Here is a 21,502-nt window from a genome sequence, read left to right on the forward strand (position 1 = left end):
ATCCAGGACCCCTGGGGGCACCTCAGCCTCAGGGGAGAAGGGGCAAATCCAGCCCCAGGTCATTCAGTGAAGGGTGGGATAAAGGCAGGGGTGACTCTGCCCTCAGGCAGGATCAGGAGGTTCCATGGATCCAAATGTTTGGCTTCTCCTTCTGCTTGAGACTCTCCAAACCCTGTCTCCTCCCAGGGAGGGCTTTGAGTGGCCCATCAGGGACCAGCCCAGCTTGTCCTCCCTCCCTGCCACAGCAGCCATCACCAAACAACCAGAACCCCCAAAAGTGCTGCATCCCTGTGCCCAAGAAGGGAGAAGAGACCTTGTGCATCTCATTAAATACAGGTAGAAATTTATTAAGGATGGGGGGGAACCCACAGCTTTTTAAAAAAGTATCAAAAAGAGACAAATGAGGTGAAGTGTCTGTCTTTGGCTGGAGCAGCAACTGGAGGGACAGAGTGGGGCTGAAAACTGGCCCAGGGTGGAGGGAGGGATGCAGGGACAGATGCAGATGCTCCTGGGCTCTCTCAAAAAGTGGTTGTGGAGAGGGAGCCAGGCTCTCAGCCCTTGAATATTTATCCCAGGACATCCTAACTGGGGCACTCCCACCTGCCCCCACTTAAAAGCACTGAGGCTTCCAGCACCAAAGCAACACATCTCAGGGGAGAGACAGCCTGGCACCAGCCTGGGTCCAAACCAGCCCAGAGGGGTCACCTGGACCCCAGGAAGGACCTGCCTTCGTGCCATGGCTGGTGGCAAGGAGGAGATGCTGGGGAGAGCAGCCCAGGGCTGGGGGCAGGTGGGACTGTGCAGCCTTGGGCAGGGAAGAGGGAAGGGGACTGCCCCATCCTGCACTTCCCCATCTGACCAGCACCACTGCAGGAAGGAAGGGTGCCTGGGTCTCCAAGCTCTGAAAAAGGGAAACAGCAGGGACTCAAGGCAGAAGGTGGGAGCACCAACAGCTTCCTGAGAGGTCTGTGGGCTCCAGAAGCAGCCACATGAGCCCCCCCAGGGGGTTTTTCTCCATGTCTGCCTCCCACCATGGCACTAGAAACATGGTTCTTGCCACTCCTCCCCTTCCAAAAGGACAATTTCACTGAAATAAGGGAAGGAGAAGCCCCCTGTCCAAAGTCCTGCCTCTCCATCCAGTGAGGAGCCAGGCGGGAAGGCACAAGCCTCCTTGACCTCAGGGGGAGCAGGCCTGAAAAATCTCTTTGAAGCTCAGCCCTGAACATCTTGGAGCCACGACAGACTCCAGGGAGCCCAAAATGGGGAAACCCTGGGCCCAAAGAGCTGTGGATAAAAAAAAGTGCCCCTGCAAAAAGGGGGTTGTGTTCACAGTATGAGCTGCAGGGCACCGAGGTGGGACGGAGCCCCAGGCAGGCAGGGGCACAGGCTGGAGACTTGAGCAACTTCACCCCAGGACTGGGAGTCCAGCCTGGCCACGGACACACCAAAATCCCTCTTCCCTCAGCCCTCTCCCCACACTGGCAGCAGCCAGAGTCAGTCCCCAAACCAGTTATGGCTTTCCAGCATCAGGAGGGAGCCCCAAAGGGGGCCAAGGGCATTGAGCAAGGGGTACCCAAACCCAGCCTCCCCGAGGATGGAGCCATGCCCAGGATCTGCCCCATCCTGGAGCAGCCACCAGCACCTCCCAGAGGCTGGGCAGGACCCACCCCATGGGAAACACCTCCAGCCCCGTCCCTGCCAGCAGGGTCAGTGCAGGACCTGCTCCAGCTCGTACTTCTCACAGAACTTGCTGGTGAAGGGCAGGCAGGTGAGGTACTCCACCCAGCGCCAGTTCACGGGGTACACGTAGAGCCACACCACCAGCGAGGCGAAGAGCCCCACGAAGACCAGCAGGGACACGATGATCATGGCCCGCTTGCGGAACTTGTCCAGCGTGCCGAAGGTGATGTAGGGCAGGAAGGCGAAGGACAGCAGCAGCCCGCTGAGGAACCCAAAGAGGTGGGCGATGTTGTCGATCCAGGGCAGGAGGCCGCAGATGAAGAGGAAGAGGACGATGCCAAAGAGGTTGAGGAAGGCTTTCCAGGGTTTCTCCAGCACTTGCCAGCTCTGGAAGAGCTCCACGAAGAGGCAGGCCAGCAAGCCGAACTGGGAGCCGGCAGGGCCCACCTGCAGGGATGGGGGAAGTCAGGGCTGGGCTCTGTGTCCCCCCAGGCACACCCCATGTCCCCCAGGGATCATCTCCTCCCCTAGCAAAGCGCATTTGGCTCCTGCATCCCTGTGCAGGATGCTGCATGGGGCTCAGGGGTGGGAGCCTGGCACAGGAGGATGAGGAGGGGAGCAGGGTGTTGTTTTGGCAGAGCTGACATTTTCTGTGACTCAGCAGCCAGACAGCATCACCCCCTCGCAGACCACAGCCCCATCCTGGCACACCTGTGGGGGGATTAGGGCCCTTGGCATGATCTCATTTAAAGCCTGACAGGGTTTGGCTGGCAGCAGATTAGCCATCTGCCCAGGGACCCTGCACATTCAGGGACACGTGGTGACATGTGACACACATGGCATGTGCCAACCCCACACGTGGGGCAGGGACACCCCCTCCCCCTCTCCCTGCAGCAAACCCTGCCAGGGCCCCAGCCCCTTCCCCAAACCTGTGCCCAGGATGGGGATGGACAGGGGTGTCCTCTGGTCCCTGGGACAGAGCCCCAAAGCCTCACCTCTGCCCTGTAGGGTAGGAAGATGGCGCTGGCCAGGTTGCCCGTGATGCCACTGAGGATGAAGATGATGGAGATGCGATGCCAGCCTGCCAGCTTCTCCAGGTCCCGCAGCACCGTCATCTGGAACGTCACCGACACCAGGCAGTGGATGATGCTGGGGAGAGGCCCTGGGTTAGAGACCCCTGCCCAGCCCTCCCACCCAGTGCCCCGGGACATGAAACAGCTCACAAACACCCCCACTGAGGGCACCTGTCACAGTCTGGGAGTGCCCCTCTCTCTTCTCTCCCAGCCCATCCCGGTGGGCACCCCAGTGCCCAGTTCCCCCTTCCCTGGGGACAGGGGGGCTGTGGCTCACCCGGCGTGCAGGAACAGGGACAGCCACAGGCGGTAGAACTGGTCAGGGACCTCGGGGTTCAGGAAGGGCAGGAGCCCACAGACCTCGTCCAGGCAGTGCACCTGCAAAGGCAGCAGGGTTGTCCCCAGAGCCACCTGGGTCACAGGGATGGGCTGCCAAGGATGCCATGTGGCAGCCGTGAGGGGATTCTGGATGGTGTGGTAAAGGTGTCTCCTGCCCCACACCAGCAAGGTGGGCAGAGCAAGAGCCCACCAATAGCTGGGCAAGTCCCCACACATTGCATTGCTCATGCCCATCCCAACCATGTCCCATCCCTAGCAGGACACTCTGAAGGCCTCTGGCATCAGCATGGCTGCTGGCATTGCACCCCACACGCCCTGCTGTGGCTCCCTGGCCCTGCTCACCTGCGAGCAGAGCGTTGCCTCCTCGTGGAAGTAGCCGTGCATGAAGTCGCAGTACTCCCTGGTGGTGATCTCGCAGCTGCCAGGGGGCAGGAGGGGGCTCGCTGGGGGCAGGGCACACTCAGGACACCCCTGAGCATCCCCCTCTGCTCCCAGCCTGCTGCCACTCTGCTTCCCACCCCACAAGGCTCCGTGAGCTCCCTCTGCCCCCAGGCACAGCTCTGGACACTGATGGGACAGCACGAGGCAGGAGGGCAGAGGGGGGAGCCCAGCCAGGTGCCCCCTTTGCCACAACCCACCTGCCCTTGGTGCCAATGCAGCAGGGCCTGCCCTTGATCTCGCAGTCCAGGTGGGCAAAGCCCGTGTGGTTGGTTTTGGTCTCGTAGGTGCAGATCTAGAGGCAGGAGGGAAAGGAGCCCTGGTCAGATCCAGCCCCAGGCCCATTGCCACTGCCACCACGGAGCCACCAGCTGATGGTGGCACCGGGCTCTTACCGGCCACTTGGTGATGTCGTCTGGCCACACGTGGGGTGGGTTGGATGCAGGCTCCTCACATGTCCTGGCAGGAGGAGGGGGTGAGTCGGGTGGGACCCCCAACACACCCCCCTGCAGAGCAGTAACCCCTCAGGCACTGACAGCTCTGGGACCTGCCTCCATCCTGCCCACCAGTGGGTGCCCCACAACACCCCACAGCAGCTCCTTCTGCGGGTGAATCCCACAGAACTCAGAGCTGCTGGACAACCCCGCTGATGCCCATGGATGTTCCCATCCCAGCAGGACAGGGACAAGCACAACACAACAGCATCATCTGCTGCTGCCTGCCTCAGTTTCCCCACTGACTCCCTTTTCTTTATCACTCTCCCAGTGTGCAAAAACCTCCCATCCCCTCGGACAAGAGGATTCAAGGCATCCAAGCTGGAAAGGCAGCTCCTTCTGCCGTGTCCCACACACAGCCAGGTGACAGGGCCACCTCCACCCTGCTGCTACGTCTACCTGGGGTCCTGGTGACACACAGCCCCCGAGGTCCTCCTCTCTCCCGAGCCCATGGCTGGTGCATTGCTGCCCGGCCACTTGATGAAGGTCGCCAGTGTCTCCTGCAGGGAGCAGGGAGAGACTGAGGATGCAGCAGGGAATGCACGGCTCTGTCCCCCTCTGCATGCTGCCCTGCTGCAGTGCAGGGCCAACACGGTTTCCCCTGCTCTCCCCAGGGCTGCCCAGCCCTTCCCGCGGCAGGGGCACGCACGGAGCAGTCCTGAGGCAGGGTCTGGATGCAGCCCGAGTTGTCGTTCTGCACGCAGCAGCCGGAGCCCCGCTCGCGGTCCCGCTCGCGCTGGATCAGCCGCTCCACCTGCCGGTCCTTCCGGATGCACGGGGAGAACTTGGCTCCCAGGTGGATCAGGTCGATCTGGCAGGGAGATGCCGGTAAAGGGGATTTGTCTGTGCACCTCCCTTCGCTCCAGCCACCCCCAGGGACGGTTTAGCAGGGGCAGGGGGTCTCCACACAAAGGTCTCTGTCATCCCAGTGCAGGCAGGACCATCCCACTGTGATGCCACATGTCCCAGTGGGATGGGGGCCTGGGACAGCAGGCTAGAGTGAGGAGGTCAAGCTCTGCCCCCCTGAGGAGAGGAGCACCACAGAGAACCCCCCAGCTCAGGGCAGGGGAAGCAGAGGGCAGAGTGTGAGACCAGGGGCCAAGGGTCTGGCAGGGTCCTTACTGAGCTGGGTCCAATCCAGAAGTTTTCCTGCTGGATGTACTTGACACTCTCGTAGACACCCTTGTTCCTCAGCACCTGCCAAGAGAGGCCAGGGTCAGCTCCCACTGAGGGGATGAGTGCTGAGCGGGGGCACCCCTGTCTTCCTCCACTCAAAAAGGGCTGAGCAGCCCCTTCATCTGGGGAAGGGTTGTGGGTCCCACCAGCAAGGTAGGAGAGGGGAACAGCTCTGCTCCCAGCACATAATCTGCTGCAACACGGTGCTGCTCATCCCCTTGCCCTGGCCATTTCAGAGCCTCTCAAATGCTCTCTCCCAGTGTCCCATGGTGTCATGCTGCCAGTCCTCGCAGGGAGCGTGACACCATGGGACACTGGTGGTTACAGTGCCCCTGAAGGATGGCTCTCAAACTTACTAACTCTGTCGTCACGTGCTGGGCGAAGCCAATGGGGGCGATGCCGTAGGTGCCGATGACCAGCAGGGTGATGAGGATGTGCACGAAGGTGATCCAGTATGTGAAATACGGCCTGGAGGGGACAGGACCCAAAAACGGAGCTGGTCAAAGACATCTGGGCAAAGGGACAGTGCAGTCCCCCAAACGCCGATCCCCAGGCACTGAGGGGGACACTCATGTGAGGGGGGTGCCCCTCACCGGTGGCTGTCGGTGATCTCCAGCTGGGACTGCACGATGCTGCTCAGGCTGCGCCGGTAGTTCCTGTTCAGCCACTTGCCCACCACGCCCAGCCCGTAGTAGCGCTTCTTGCGGTCGAAGGCGAAGTGCTTCACCTTGGAGGCGATGCGCCTGCCCCGCCGCGGCGCCGGGCCCGACACCGAGGCCAGCCGCACGCCCTCCCGCCTGTGGGGAGAGGAGAAACCCATCACACCTCCAAAAAGGACCAGCTGAGACACAGAGTCCTGAGGGTGCCCTGAGGGGAGGCTCTGAGCGCCTCCTGGCTCCGTTCTCCCAGGGTCATCATGGAAGTGCCTGGTGCTCACGGCAGGGACAGCTGGGGACATTGTCCTGCCTGCAGCAGGGCATCTGGCAGCCTTGGGGGCAAGACCTGCTGAGGGCTGGTACTCACGGGGTGGGCTGCTCCACCTCAGGGGACACCCTGGCTTCCTCTGCCACCTGGTGCATGCGTAAGTAGGTGGCTGATAGAGGAGGTGACTCAAAGACATCGTCGGGCATGGAGTATGTCTCGTCGTGCATGTCCATCTGGAGAGGGGATGGATACGTGTCCTTGGTCAGAATCCCCCTGACTGAGCCAGGGGGAGTGGGTGACTCCCAATGACACCCCACTAATGGCCCATCACAGGCTGTGAAATGTGCCCAGATGGCCACATCACTCCCTGTCACACCCAAGGGCTGTCACCAGGGCTGGGGCAGGGCAGGCACCCGACGCCTCTGTCACTGCTGGGTGCAGTGCCAACACAGGGGTGCTTGTAAGAGCCCTGCTCCACACCCAGCCCCCAGTGCATGCTCCAGCAGCCAGCATGGAAAGTTGCTTGCCTTACTGAAGAAGGACGAGTCCAGGGTATCAGCAGCATCCACCATGTCCTCGTCCATGAAGCTGGGGTACAGGAAGCTCCTCTTGCTCCTTTGCTTGGGAGCCAGTGGCTCCAGGACAGAGCGCCCCTTTGGCAGCACAAGCAAATGAAGGTAAGCAACCAGAAGCCCCCAGTTTTTGCAGCACTGAGGGTTTCTCAGATCTTCCCTCTCCAAAGCCAAGTGGCAAAGATTAAATCCCAGTCAGCCACCATAGCCCCTCATGTGGGGACGAATTGGCAGAAGATGCTGCCTTTAGCACCTCAGAATCCATGCTGCACCATGGCCACAATAGTCAGCATGACAAGTGACCTCTGAATTCATCTGGGCTCATACCCACAAACCCATCCCCAAGGTTTGCCCTCCTCAAAATTGCTGGAGAGGTTTCATTGCCCCTCAGCAATGGAACCCAGAAGTCGTTTTTTTTCTCAGATTGTCCAATTTCCACCAAAACCTCTACTTTTAATTAGAGCTCAAGTTAAAAAAAACCAATCCCGCCCTGGAGAGACAGCAGTCTCCACGCACAGCAAACAGCCAAGAAACAAAGATGACGAGTGAAGGACAGAACTGAAATCCAGCTTAGGAAGGCAACCTCCCTCATACTCCCCAAACTCACACGGAGGAGGGCTGCGGCCGCCTTGAAGCTCATGTGGGCGACAGACTCCCTCTTCCTGCGCGGCAGGCGCCCGTAGCCCGAGCGGATGCTGTTGAAGGAGGCCAAGGAGACGACGCCGGGGGTGAGCGGGGGCAGCACGTGGTGGGGCGTGTGGGGACGGTCGGTCTCGTCGGGATGGCGGAAGGGACGGCCCCTGGCCAGCGGGTCCACGATCTGGGGGAGAGAGGAGGTGTCAGTGCTGGGGCAGCAAGGCTGGCAGCGGGACGCCCCACCCCGAGCTCTACCTTGGGCATCTTGGCGGGTTTGGGCGACTCGGTGGCTTGGAAGGAGGGCACCTCCTGGCTGGGCAGCTCCATGTCGCGATAGGCAGGCTTCAGCTTGCCGTACCTCATGCTGCAGTGCTGCAGGCTCTTGCGCTGCCACTGCTGCCGCTTGCCCTCCCAGTCGCTGCTGACGCCGAACCACTGCGCCGTGCCCCTGGACACAGGGTGGGCACGGCTGTCACACAGCTGCTCCCCCACACCACGCACCACCGTCCCACCCAGCCCAGCGATCCCCTCTGGCAGAAGGTTGGGGTGTCTCAGCCCAGCCTGCAGCAGGGCAGCTCTCACCTGGCTGTGGGTCAAAGGGAAGCGGAGGAGAGCGATTCTTGCGCTCCCTTCTGAGCCACAACCCTCCAACCCCACCCCAAATCCTCTGGCAGTGCCCACAGTGTCCTGGCACGGCCCCCCGTGAGCGGGCCAGCACGGCTGGAGCCCAGCCTGTCCTCACTTGCGGATGCTCTGGGACAGGGATGTCTGCCGGCGGAAGCCGGGCCGGCGCTCCGGGCGGGGCTCCTGCAGGCTCTTGCTCTTGCGGTAGATGGGCACCTTGGAGGGCTGCAAGGCAGAGCAGGGCATCAGGGACACGAGGGCACCTGGCAGGGCCCCGAGCCCAGCGTGGGATGGAGGCAGCACTCACCTCCTTGTGGGCACCATCCTCCTCGGCCTCCCGGGGCGGGATGACGATGGAGAGGTTGGGGGGCTTCTTGCTCTGCAGGCGGCTGCTGCTGGAGCGGCTGCCCCCGTTCTTGTCCCCGGCTGACATCTCAGGCAGGGGGTGGTCAACAGGCTGGCAGGGCGCAGGGAGTCAGCCACGGGGGGAGAAGTATTCCCCCAGGAGCCTGTGTGCGAGGAAAGGCTGGGTGCCAGTAAGAGATGGGGCCTCATCAGTGGGACATCACCAGACTGAGCACCCTGTGTCCCTGGCTGTGCTGGTGGGAAGGGGAGGAAAAGTGAGTCTTGCCGTCATGAACCCAGCTGCTGCGTCCCCAAAACCCACATTCCTTCCCAGAGTTTGGGTGGATGGGAAGGCTTACATTAACCAGTCACTCCCAGTCCCCCAGGGGTCACCAACACCATCCCCTCACCTGCTGGGAGTAGGGCAGGGATGGCAACAGTGACCAGGTCAGAGCATCCCCATCATCCCAGCACATGCCAGTGGGACACCCAGGTTTCACACCCCGCCTGGATGAGGCTGACCATGTGCCTTGGAAATATGGGGGATCCCAGCAAGGCCTGGCCAGGCCCATGGCACACAGCTGCAGCACATGGGAACACCAGTCCTCCCAGTTTGGCAAGGCAGCCAAGGGGAGACAGCAGGGAATGTCTGCAAGGAGCTCTTCTTGCCTGGGCAGGGAGGGCACAAGGCCTGGAAACACCTGATCCACATCCCCACGTGCACTACAGCTCCCATGTGGACCTGGCACGTGTTGGGGTGCCCCATGAAGGGGAGGTGCAGGACATTCCCCTCTGGCACGTGCATGAACACCAGGCTGGGAGACTGAATCCTCCCTGGCACCACGTGCAAGGAGAGGGAAGCTTAACAGCCAAGATATGGTTAATTCCTCAAGAAATCTCCTCCCAAGGGTCCCTGCAGGCAGCTCTTCCAGGCAGGGCTTGCTCTGCAGGAAAAGTAATTCCATCAGAGTGCAAGAGAACAAGTCCCAGATCCTATTAGGGAATATGAGGGCAATCAAAAGGGAGGCACAGCCCTCTCTGACCTCTTCTGCTTGACCATGTGGCAGTGCCCAGGGGACTCACACAGGTCTCTTGTCCCCCAGGACAGCCATGGGCATGGGAATGGTGTCACCTGGCACACTTGCACAGTGCCACTGGCTGCAAAATGCCAGCTTGATCCACAGGCCTGGCTCTCTCCCTGCCCAAGATCCCAATGACCACACTCCTCCAGCTCTGCTCTCCTTAGGCAACATCACTTGAGATGAGTGACTGAGACCCCACCAGCCCCTTCTGCAACAGGATCCCACTGGCAGCCCATTCCCACAGCAAGGGTCAGGGACAGGGACACTTTTGCAGCTCCCTTGGCACTTGGAGTCCTGAACACAACCTTCCCCTTAGACCACACCACAAGCAAAGTCTGGCTTAAGCAGCATGGGGTGCCCAAGGGATCATCTTCACGGGGATGCAGGAGTCCAGAACCAGCTCCTCAGGGAGGGGAAAGCCTGGAGTGGGCAGCACTGGCAGGAATTGCTGCCCTCCATCAGCTCCTGGGCCCTGTGAGAGTCTTCTCTTCCCGCATTAAAACGGGTGCTGGGCTCCCTCTCCAGCACCAAAGCTGGGAGCAATCAACTCCCAAATTTCCCCTGGGGGCTCAGCCAGTGCTGGTCCCCACGAGGGTCTCCTCACCTCATAAGAGTGACAGGGATCTTGTGCAGTGATGGTAAACAGCCACGGCACCCTTCCTTTGCCTCTGTCCTTCACAGGAGCTCCAGGACACGGCTGAATTCCTCCTGTGGGGAGAGGTTGTGATGAAAACCACGCATGGGAAAGCAGGCAAGGGCTGCAGGAGCATCCTGGCAGAGGGAGAGCTGAGCTCAGTGCTCCCTAGACCTTGGGGACAGGGCTGCAGGTGGCAGGACACGAGGGACAGGGATCAGCCACTGGCACAGGGCAGCAGGAGGAGGAAAAACCCCATTTACAGCAATGCCCCATGGCAGGGAATAGCCTGGGGCAGGCAGGGAGGTTTCCCCTGCTGCTGCTTTCCTGTCTCTTGGGAAGCAAGACACCCAGGCATGGAATATGAGTGCCTCACTGGGTATTTCATAGCTGCTAAACTGGGAGAGTGCCAGCCCCAGCAAGTAAAACTTTCCATCCCATTGGTGAGCTGGAGGCTCTGTTTGTTTTCCTCCCAGGGCAGCCAGCAGTGAGCCCGAGATGGCAGCTGCTCTGGAGAGCTGGGAATGGGAACACGCTGGGGTCAGAGCAATCCCTGGGGCACCCTCCTCCTCCTCCAGCTCTGGGGAATGGCTCTGAGTGGTAACAACCAGCACAGCCTGAAGCACAGAAACTGCAGCCAAATTCTTGCACACTCCCATCCCAAAATCCCATCCCCAGTTGCTCCCATCACACCCCGGACAGCCCCAGCTCTCTGTGCTTCCCAGCAAAGCAGCTTTGCAGCCTGTTTAAAACCCTGGTCTCACTTCCCACCATCTCCCCACGCAGGAGGGCTGGCCTGGCCTCTCCTGAGGTGACTCAGTCCCGGGGGAGCTGGCACAGCCTGGTGAGCACCTGCTGCCCAGTCACGGTCACGCTCGTCACGGCTCCGCGCCCTGGCACACTTGGCATTGAGAGAAGGGGGAGGAGGGCAGCACCCCCGAGGGCTCAAGGCTCCTTTGCCACACAGGCTGCAGCAGCAGCCACCCCCTGAGCACAGATCCTGAGCCACAAGAGCCTTATCCCGTGCCAGGCAGAGAAATCCCCTGGGGACCCTGCTGGGAAGGTGTTTTCCAGCTCACCACGTGCCTGGTGCTGGTGCCCAAGCCCTCTGGAGCTGGCATGCTCAGCGTGGGAATGGGCCAGGCAGTGCCTCCACACACAGACAGCCTGCCCCGAGCCCTCCAGATCCCTGCAGGTCCCTGTCACCCCCAGCCTGGCATGGAGGGCTCTGCCAGCAGCAGCACGGCTCCCTGCCCGGCAGCCCTGGCATCAGCCACCCCACTGCAGGGCACAGGAAAGGGTCCCCAGGGAGCCTCAGCCCAGTCCTCGGGCACTCAGGGTGGATGTGGTGGCTTTGTCCTGGGGACAGAAAAAGGAAGTGAGAGGCGACGTGCGGAGTTGACACGGGGGGATGGCCGAGCACATGTCCTGCTGTGGGGACAAGGCAGGTCACAGCAGCAGGAACTGGGCAGCCACAAGCATGTCCTGAGCTTGGTAGGAGCTGTGCTTTGGGCTGGAAGAAGGGTCCTGGGGGCAGCATGTTGTCAGTTTAGGCTGGAAAAGATCCCCATGCACTGGGGCTGTTGCCATTGTTGGAGTGATAAATGGGCAGGGCGTGGAGGGAGGGCTGCTGGTCTGCTTGGTAAGAAGAGATCCCCCACTATCACCAACTCCCAGAGCTCTTGACCACTGAAGGCCACCAAAGCTGACACCCAGCAGCGAGGGACACAGCCTGTGCTCCAACAGCAGCACGGGGGTGAAGGCCCCAGCCTTTCCCAAGAGGGCAGATGTGCTGGCACCACTGTCCAGCAACTGGGACAAGGGTTCAGCCTTCAGCCAAAAAAGGCACAAGGAGGGTGACCAGGGCTGGCTCCCAGCCCCAGGGTGAATCACAACCAGCACTGACCAGAGGAAGCACACCCGAGGAAGAAAGTGATGGAAAAAATTATGTGGTTCATACAAAGCATCACTGCAGGACACGCTGGGATGGTCCAAGCAACACAAAAGGACCAGCAGCAAGGCCAGGAGAGCAGAACTGGGACAGCCATAGCACAGGAGGGCAGAGATGACCCTGCAGAGCAGCCCTGGCTGGAGGGGGGTGTGTGCAGTGGGTTCATGGGTGCTTGGAGAAGGATCAGGATCTCTCTCCCTGAGCCTGCTGGCACTGGGGGAAGGGACTGGAATAACTGAACTGTGGCAGCTGGAGGACAAAGCAGCTCTGAGCCACCCAAGGGTGTGGGGCAGGGACCCCCAGAGCACCCATCACACCCATCACCCCGAGCACCATGAGCCCAGCTCTTCCTCTGCACCTCCACAGGGCAGGGAGAAAGGGACCAGCAATGCCCCAGGGCCCCAAACACCCCCACAGCCTCTGCCACTGCTGGCACCCAGGAGCCCATCAGGCAGAGCTGCTGCTGCTGCTGCTGCTGCCCATAAATGATTCAGGAGCACGTTAAAGACCTCTCAAGGCTGGAGCCGCGTTAAAAGGTGCTCCAGTTGTTAAGAGCTCCAGACAGAAAACTCAATTTGTGCGACTGCTCTGAGCATCAAGATCCTGTGGACTCACACCCAGCACCTTCTCTGCTTCTGCTCCCTTTCAAAAAGCTTTTTGCCATTTTGCAGTCTCAAGTTTCAGGGCTGGAGAAAAGGAGACAAAGCGCAAACAGCTCTTGAAATAAAATAGTATTATTGGAGAAAAAAAACACTTCCATTTTTTTCCCCATGTGTCCCAGCCCTGTCACAACAGCACTGGATGGCAAAGCTGTGACACGCAGGGTTTCACTCTGAGTCTTGTGAGAGGCCCTCTGTGCTTCAGAGGGGATGGTTAGCTGCCCTCTCCCTTATCACTGAGCCACACGGTCAGCACGGACACCCACAGGGGCTCCAATCCTGCCTGGGGGAGGAAGATGGGGTAGGGATGAGATCCTGCCCAGGGCGTGCAGGCAGCCAGCACACGCCTCACCCACGCCACCACTAGAACATCCTCTCCCATTTTCCTCCATCAGGGAGGACATTGGGCAATGGCAGCAGGTTTGCTGAGCTGGGAGCACGGCACGCCCCAGGAGGAAGGAAAGTGGCTGGGGAGACAGAGCATGGCGGGCAGGGAGCCACGCTGGGCCTGCTGATAAGGAGAGCCCTGCACGGGGACAGGGGGACACAGGGACAGGGGGACATGGGGATATGGGGACACGGGGACACAGGGACATGGGCAGCAGGGCCACTCACTCAGCCTGAGCTGGGCTTCCCTGCTGAAAGAGCTGGAGGGCCAGGGATGTGGCCCTGGGCTCCCTGGCAGTCCTGGGTGACGCCATCCCTACTGGCACGGAGAGGGAAGGATTTGCCTGCAGTGCCTGGCAGCGGGTGGAAAAAGCCATGTGGAGGATTTCCCACAGCCCATTTCCCACTCTCGTTAATGTTTACCAGTATAAAAAACCCCACCCACCCCAGCAGAGCAAGTGCTGGCACACAAAGGCTTCCCACAGCCTGCTGGGGGTGGGTGGCAAGTCCCGGTGGGCTGGGGTCCCTCTGGGCCACCCACCCCACGTGTCCCCACCTCCCTGGAGCCCACAAACCTCACAGCACAGCCACCCCAACCAGGCAGCACTGCACAAACCCATTCCCTGCTTCCTGCAAAGGTGGGGGAGCTGCTGGAGTGGCTGTGGCTGCACAAGGGGACCCTCAGCCCACTGGCCCCTTCCTCAGGCTGGAGCTCAGGCCAAGTGAGGAACATGCACGTGGAGATTTTGGGTCACCCCAGTGGCTTTGGGGACAGCAAAGGGCCAAAGTCTCCACCAGGAGAGAGGGAAGCACAGCAGCTCCAATGGTGAATGTGCAGGGGATCAGCTGCTCCACAGGCAGGGTCACAGACACACAAGAAAAGCTCTTTTTCATTTTTTCCCAACCTACCAGGATCGACTTAACTTGGTTTTATCTAAGAACTGATTAATTACTCAAATCTACTCCAATTCCTTATTAGCTTGGCTTAAACACAGAGTGCACAGACATGCAAGTGTTTCAGCCCTGGCTGCACCTTCTGGAGGGGGCTGAGGGGTCCCAGGTTGGTGTTTACCCAAGGGAAGGGGACAGCCTGCCTGCAGCCACGTGCCTGCCCTCCCCATGCTGCAGGTCAGCACTGAGCTCACTCCCACTTCCCTCCTCGAAGCAAAATTCTTGGTATGAAAGGTCAGTGGGGCTGGAGGGGACACTCCTCCCCCTGGTTCTTCTGCTGAACACTTGTTCTTCCAGCAGCTCTCGGTGCCCTGGCTGGGCTTGCAGGCTTCCCCAGAGCCCTGCTGCCCGTTCCAGAGCACACCAAGCCACCCAGAGCAGCAGGACTGGCAGAAATGCCCCATATTTACAGAGGGTTCCCTTGCCCTGGGCTCTGGCCATCCCCACGCTGTGTGGGAGGCAGCAGTGGAAGGTGGTGCTCAGCCCTGGGCAGGAATTTGGCTCAGCCCAGGGATGAGATGAGCTCTGGGCTGGAGCCCCCGTGGCTGCAGCTCCCTATCTCTGGGAACAGACTCCTTATCTCAACACAGCCATTCCAAGGCTTTTAGAAAGTGCTGCTCGCCCTGACAGGCCCAGTGCAAAGGGGGAGCCCTGGGTGGACACAGCAGCCTCCTTCCTTCCCACTCCAGGGCCAGCAGCTCCCTGAGGAGAAGGGAAAAGGACCCTGTGGTGTCCCTTTGGGCTGTGGCTGGTGACACCTCAGCTGGCAGGGGGCTGGAGGCTGTCCCCCAAACAGCCCATCAGGGCTCAGAGCTCCCTGGCCCCAGGACAGCTGGGGAAGCTGCTCCTCCCTCCTCGCAGCCAGCACAGCCAAGCGTGGGTGGGCCACTCCTCAGCTTCCTTCCTTCCACTCCTGATTGCAGGAGGCCTGGAGCACCCAGACCTGCACCCTGCAGAGGGTTCCCAGGCTGGGAGCAGCTCATCCCCATGCAGCACCCATCCCCAAACCTGCCCAGGGAATCCCCCACTCACTGCTGCCTGTGCAGTGTGATGCTCTTCCCACCACAGCATCTCCATGGACCTGTGCCAAGCAGGCACTTTGCAGCCTCTCAGCTGCCCAGGGCTGGAGATGGGGTCTCCTCAAGCATCTTCATGCTCCTCCTGCCTGCTATCCCCCCCTGGGGTGCTGCACCCACAGGGAAGCTCAGCAGGGGCTGGAGATGCTGCTTTTCAAGGAGCCACCTCCATGTCCTGCCCAGGAGAGCTTGGAGTGGTTAAGTCATGACTGGTTATGGGATCACCCTTGGAGAAGCTGTGTGACCACAGCACAGCCCTGGTGCCACATCCCTGCTCATTCCATGGGGGAGCTGAGGCTGGCAGGACACACCAGCACCGAGGGTTGGGGATTCCCCTGGCTGCCTTTGGGCTCACAAGTGACAGGTCACTCCCAGCCATGCCTGGCATTCCTGCAGGAATTCCCTTACAGGAACAGCTCCATCAGGCCCCCAGCACAAGCTGCAGCCTGGCACACAGGGAGTGAAGCCAGCCCCACGGCATGGGAGGGGGCACTGGCACACTGGGCATTTTGGGGACACTGGCTACATCTCTTCTGCCCCAAGTGGGTCTGTCAGACCAGAGGAATTACACCAGGAAATATCACTTTTAAGCAATAAATCAACAAAACACAAACCAACGGAGGCTGTTTGAAAGAGGGCTCCATCTCCCTGGGGGCTGCAGCAGCTGAGAAAGGTGCCTGGAGATGGGAGGGGTGGTCCTGGGGCATGGCCACAAGGCAGGAGCATCCCCTGGGGGACCACACACCACCCATCTGAACGGCTCCTCACAGGGCTGGGCATCCAGCACAGAGCCCATGTGCCCTCCACACTGGTGGGTTTCTTCCTCCCACCCAATGTCAGCAGCTTGAGAAAAGGCCCAGAAGATCCCTGGGCACTGTCCTGCTCCCTCCTGCCCCACTGCAGCACAGCATCAAGTGGGCTGGTTTATAGCTCACTGCCCCTGCCCCCAGGGCACAGCCACAGCATCAGCCCTGCTCTTGTGGCTGCACAAACTGTCCCTGAGGTGACAAGCTGTGGTTTCACGGGACACCTCCGTGCTTTGTCACTCCTTTGTGGCATTTCACAAGCGGGGAAACTGAGGCACAGTAAAGCTCCCTGCCTCCTCAGCCCACTGCTGCTCCACAGGCAGGGAGCTGGCTCCTTCTCCATCGAAGCCCACACAGCTCTCCCAGTTTTAAGTTCCTGGAGGACAAGGGTGGAGGAGGAAGCCCTCACATGCAAACCCCATAAATATTTGCTCCCCTGGCCTCCCAGAGCAATTATTTGGCGGTTTCCCCAGTTCTGTGCTCAGCTAATGTGACCAGCACCCCGCAGTGCTTGACCCTGGAGTGCGAGTCCCCAAGGACGAGGGGGACACAGGGGTCCTGTGTGGTGGGCAAGCAGAGGCAGGGCTGGCCTGGGGTCCTCCCTGGGCCCATTCTCCACCCTAAATGCCTCATTAAGAGAGCAACCACCAAACAACTACTTTTTTGGTTTTTATTTTTTTTGTTTTGTTTTGTTTTTTAAGAGGGATTAAGTGGGAAAAAGAGGTTCCGGTGCCAAGGGTTTCCTCCATACCCACCAGCACACACAGTGCTCTCCAGGCTGACTTTAAGGCCAGGAAATGACCATAACTCAAAGCACTGCACACCCCCAAATGACCACAGCTCCTGGATGCCTGTAATTAAAAGGGACTGTGCCCACCCCCGCTGGGAGCTGCTTGTGTTATCAGACATCTCAGGCCGGCAGGACAGCGGAAACTGAAAGTCATTAGGTAAAAAGCTCCTCCAGAGGAGGAGAGTTCATGATCCCATCACTTGTGGGCTCATTGAGATTTAAGTAATTAATTTTCAGCTTCCACTGATTGACTCCTTCAGTGCTGAGCCCCTGTCAGCACCAAGCTGCACTCACTCCTCCGGGTCAGGTCTCTGCAGGACTCCCAGTGCCCACGGGAAATGTGGAAATTTCATGAGCCCCATGTTGGTCTGGGCAGCTCTGCAACCTCCCCAGCAGCTGGTTCTCCATCACCTGTCTCCTACTTTGTTTGGTAATGAGCTCTGTTTGGATTCCTGCCTTGTCCCAAGGGCTGTTTTCAGCTCAGGAACAACCAAAGGGAAGGAATGAGGATGTATTTGGGGGGATCCCTCAGCTTCACTGTGAGAGCTAAACAGGAGCAGCATCCACGAACAAAACACAGAACCAGAGGACAGCTCAGCTTTCATCCCAGCCCAAACACAGCCCACATTCCCCAGGTTCCCCAGCGCATCCCAACGAGTGCATTCCCCCTGGGGCGACCCAGCAGACCCCTCCCCAGCGGATTCAGCCCCCGTGCCCCGCATCCCCAGCTCGGAGCTGCTCTCCCGGCATCCACAGGCATCTATTGTTCCACTCCGGCACACGCTCAGCGCTCACACGTGCACAGCCACGCCGGGCTCGGCCCCGTCTCGCAGAACTCGCATCTGGGCTCTGTTGTGGTGTCAAACCCCACTCTGTGGTTCGCCCTTTCTCGCCCCGGGGCTTGCAGCACCTCCAGGTGCCCCAGCGCAGCTGCAGCCGTGCCGGAGAAGCCCCGCGAAGGGAAGTGGTAGATGGTCACCTGCTTTAGGGCTGGCAGGAGCCTCCGGCCACATCAGCAAGCAGCAAAAGGTGCTGATCGCCCCATTAACTGCAAAGGAGCTGGGGAGGGCAGAGCCCAGGTGCAGCAGCCAGGAGCCCAGGGAGCCACATGTGAAGCCAGGGCTGACCAGGGGAGCACAGGCAGAGGCAGCTCTGGTTTCTCCCAGGCTCCCTCCAGCTCATTTTGGAGGTGGGATAATTCCAAACTGGTTATTTCCCACTTGGGAGAAAGGCAGCAGTCAAAGGATGCTGCTTCAGAGGGCACAAAGCAGCGTTTCCTCGCTCAGGACAGCCGTGGCACTGTGGGTGCACTGCCCAAGCCCCCAGCTGGGCTGGAGGCTGTGTGCCCAGGACAGCAGCAGCAGGATGAGTTCACCCTGGAAATCCCCAGGAGCAACCATCCAGGGACTGGGACAGTGCAAGCAGGACAATGTCCTGGCTCCTGGTGGCGAGGAGGGTGACGCCACGCTGGGGAAGAAGGCAGACACTTCCTCTTGCCACAGGGACCCAGCGGTGACAATGCAGCCTCTCAGGTCCCCTTCCCCCTGCAGGACGTGGGCCTGGGGGGCTGAGCGAGAGCTGCAGGGTCTCAGATCACCGAGGGCACCTCAACCTGGCTGCAGGGAGCCTGGAAGGACAATCTCTGCCCAGTCCTGCTGGCCTGGCAGCAAGGCAGGGCAGGATGGGGTAGAGCACAGCCTCACCCCTCCATCCCAAACCTGGAGGACCAACAGCAAAAATCTGGCTGAAATACCGCCGCACAGCATCCCTCTGCTCCCGGCGGGATGCACACACGGACGGAGGGTGACCCGACCCTCCGCTCTGTAAGGGTTTTGTTCGCCTGCGGAGGGCTGGTGGCAGCACTGGCCACTCCAGGCAGCACGTGCGAGCGCCCCAGCGCCTCCAGCAAACCCCAAAGCGGCCACAACAACAAAGCCCCGGCGGGCGGAGGGCAGGGGGACGCCGGGGGTCAGGACCCGGCCCCCTGCGCTGCCCACCTGCCCCTCCCGAGGGGCGCTGCCAGCCGCGCTCACCTGGGCAGGGGGAAAAGCAGCGAGCACAAACAAAAAGCACCCGCCGGGTTATCGGGCCGGCAGCGCCGGAAAGTAGGTTAGAGCTTTCCTGCCTGCCTCGGCCCGGGAGCGGGCAGGGCTTTCCCTCCGGCCGGGTCACCGGGACACGCACCACTTCCCCCTGTGATGGAGAGGAGGAGGAGGAGGAAGAGCCCGGCCCCCGCCATCCGTCCGGATGCCCGCGCTGGAGGCGTGGGGCACGGCCCCGGGCAGGGGGATGCCCGCGCCCCCCGCCCCGCAAAGTGTCCGGGGTGGGACGGGGCAGCCCGCACGCAGCCCCGCGGGGCCGGGCCGGGCCGGGCCGGGCCGGGCCGGGCGGGAGGCGCGGGGCGGAGGAGGAAGCTGGCGGGACGCGGCGCTCACAAAGCAGCAACAAACCGGGCGGTCACGGAGCGAGGCGGCGCGGAGGCAGCGGGACCCCCGGCCCGCTCTGCCCCGCTCCGCTCCCCTCCTCGGCCCCGCTCACCTCGGTGCTGCCCCGGTGCCGCTCCCGGTGCCGGTGCCGGTCCCGCGGCAGCGCCGCCGCCTCCACCTGGGCCGGGCGGGGCTGGGGGCGGGGCGGGGCGGGGCTCCCGGGGGCGTGCCCGGGGCGTGTCCGGGGCGGGGTCTCCCCCCGGGATCCGCCGGCTCCCCAGCCGGGTCTCCCCCGGTCCCCGTATCCATCCACGGGAATCCCCCATGGGGAATGAGCCCTGCGGCCGCCCCGCGGCACCGGGAGCTGGCCCCGGCACCGCCGGTACCGGCACTGCCAGGACGGGGAGCTATCGGGACCAGCCACCATGAGAACTGGCCACTGTTAGCACTGGACGCTCTCAGGACCAGGCACTATTAGGACTGGTCACTATTAGAACTGGCCGCTATTAGGACCTATTACTATTAGGACCGGTAGCCCTTAGAAATGGTCATTGCTAGGAATGGTCACTATTAGGACTGGGCATTATTGGGACCAGCCACCATAAGAACTGGCCACTGTTAGAACTGGACGCTCTTAGGACCAGGCACTATTAGGACTGGTCACTATTAGAACTGGCCACTATTAGGACTCGTTACTATTAGGAATGGTAACCATTAGGAATGGTCACTGTTAGGACTGCTCAGTATAAGGACTGCTCTCTATTAGAATTGGTCAGCATGAGGACTGGGCATTATTGGGACCAGCCACTATAAGAACTGGTCACTGTTAGGACCAGGCACTATTAGGACTGGTCACTATTAGAACTGGCCGCTATTAGAACCCGTTACTATTAGGACTGGTAGCCCTTAGAAATGGTCATTACTAGGAATGGTCACTATTAGGGCTGGTCAGCATTAGGACTGGGCATTATTGGGACTAGCCACCATAAGAACTGGGCACTGTTAGGACTGGATGCTATTAGGACCAGGCACTATTAGGACTGGTCACTATTAGAACTGGCCGCTATTAGGACCCGTTACTATTAGGACTGGTAACCCTTAGGAATGGTCATTACTAGGAACGGTCACTATTAGCGCTATTAGGACTCATTACTGTTAGGACTGGTAACCATTCGGAATGGTCATGACCAGGAACAGCCACTATTAGGACTGTTCAGTATAAGAACTGGTCAGCATTAATACTGGGCACTATTAGGACCAGTCACTATAAGGACTGATCACTATTAGAACCGGCTGCTATTAGGATCCATTACTATTAGGACTGGTAACCATTAGGAATGGTCATTACTAGGAATGGTCACTATTAGGACTGCTCAGTATGAGAACTGCTCACTATTAGAACTGGTCAGCATGAGGACTGGGCATTATTGGGACCAGTCACTATTAGGACCAGTCACTATCAGGACCAGTCTCTATTAGGACTGGTCGCTGTTAGGACTGGTCACTGTTAGGACTGGTCGCTGTTAGGACTGGTCACTGTTAGGACTGGTTGCTGTTAGGATCAGCCTCTCCTAGGACTGATCACTATTACAACCAGCCACCATCAGGTCTGGTCACTATCAGAACTCTCAGTATTAGGACTGGTCATTATTAGGACCCATGACTAGTGGAACTGGCCACTATTAGGGCTCTAAGGCACGGCCCCCTGACCCCACATCCCAGCGGTGGGCAGGGCCAGGCTGGCACAGCCCCCGGGCTCTGCGGGCCCGGGCTTGTCCCTCCGCTGGCCGTGGTGACGCCCAGGCGGGCAGGGCAGCGGGCAGCGGCCGCGGGGCCGGTCCCGGCGGCTTTCACAGCCTGACTCATCCCGGGGCTGGCAGAGCTCAGCCGCAGCTGCTCCATCACCATCAGCTGGGCTGTTCTTCTGCCACAGCAGCCTCACGTTCAGCTCCCTCCATCCCCGAGGGGGAGACGGTGCTGGCAGGATGTGGGGGCTGAGGAGACACCTTTGCAGATGGGATTTTGCATGGTTTTGCTGCTGAGGGATCTGTACAGGACAATATGCCCTGGATTTTGCCACAAAATAATTTCTTGATTCCCAACTGGCTACAGGTTCCAGGTGAGCACCAGCTGAATTTACAGCTGGGACCAGGCAGGACGAGGAATTTTACGCCTTGCTGTCCAAAACTACAATTTCCCCTCATATTTCTTTTCCCTGCACACCCACTGTGCTAAGCCTGACCTTGGGTGGCGCAGCCTGCACTCACCGGTGCCTGTTCAGGCGCTGAGCTCGTGCTCTCATCAGCCTTCCCTGGCTTCACGCTCAGCAAATCTGCTCCTGGTTCCTGGTGGAAAGGAGGGTGGGGGCAGCTCTCGGTTCCTGCCGGCTCCTTTGAAGGTGTGGCTGCAAGCGGGTGGGGAAGGGAGAGCCCGGCAGGT

At 60.3% G+C, this 21,502-nt stretch overlaps 1 protein-coding gene across 1 annotated transcript; it reads right to left on the reverse strand.

Moving 5' to 3' along the window:
- Nucleotides 1–321: 321 nt before the first annotated feature.
- Nucleotides 322–19,260, reverse strand: RHBDF2 (rhomboid 5 homolog 2). The gene is made up of 19 exons (XM_064395628.1): nucleotides 19,176–19,260; nucleotides 9,988–10,091; nucleotides 8,264–8,555; nucleotides 8,075–8,181; nucleotides 7,588–7,780; nucleotides 7,304–7,516; nucleotides 6,652–6,777; nucleotides 6,224–6,357; nucleotides 5,794–5,997; nucleotides 5,557–5,668; nucleotides 5,147–5,221; nucleotides 4,674–4,835; nucleotides 4,424–4,524; nucleotides 3,926–3,989; nucleotides 3,731–3,825; nucleotides 3,435–3,510; nucleotides 3,031–3,131; nucleotides 2,676–2,829; nucleotides 322–2,127 (listed from the first exon to the last, which is right to left on the reverse strand). The coding sequence occupies exons 3-19, from the start codon at nucleotides 8,387–8,389 to the stop codon at nucleotides 1,708–1,710; spliced, it is 2,463 nt and encodes an 820-aa protein (XP_064251698.1). The 5' UTR covers nucleotides 8,390–8,555; nucleotides 9,988–10,091; nucleotides 19,176–19,260; the 3' UTR covers nucleotides 322–1,707.
- Nucleotides 19,261–21,502: the final 2,242 nt, after the last annotated feature.

This window comes from Passer domesticus, chromosome 20 (assembly GCF_036417665.1).
Source record: "Passer domesticus isolate bPasDom1 chromosome 20, bPasDom1.hap1, whole genome shotgun sequence".
In the NCBI taxonomy this organism is placed as follows: domain Eukaryota; kingdom Metazoa; phylum Chordata; class Aves; order Passeriformes; family Passeridae; genus Passer; species Passer domesticus.

Bases quoted from the DNA above. Each gene is read 5' to 3' on its own strand.
- RHBDF2 (XM_064395628.1), bottom strand. From the start codon at position 8,389: ATGTCAGCCGGGGACAAGAACGGGGGCAGCCGCTCCAGCAGCAGCCGC. The intron at 6,778-7,303 runs GTGAGTTTGGGG...GTGCTGCCAAAG, and splicing joins CGGCCGCAGCCCTCCTCCGT to GGGCGCTCTGTCCTGGAGCC. The intron at 4,836-5,146 runs GTAAGGACCCTG...TCTCCCTGCCAG, and splicing joins TCTGGATTGGACCCAGCTCA to ATCGACCTGATCCACCTGGG.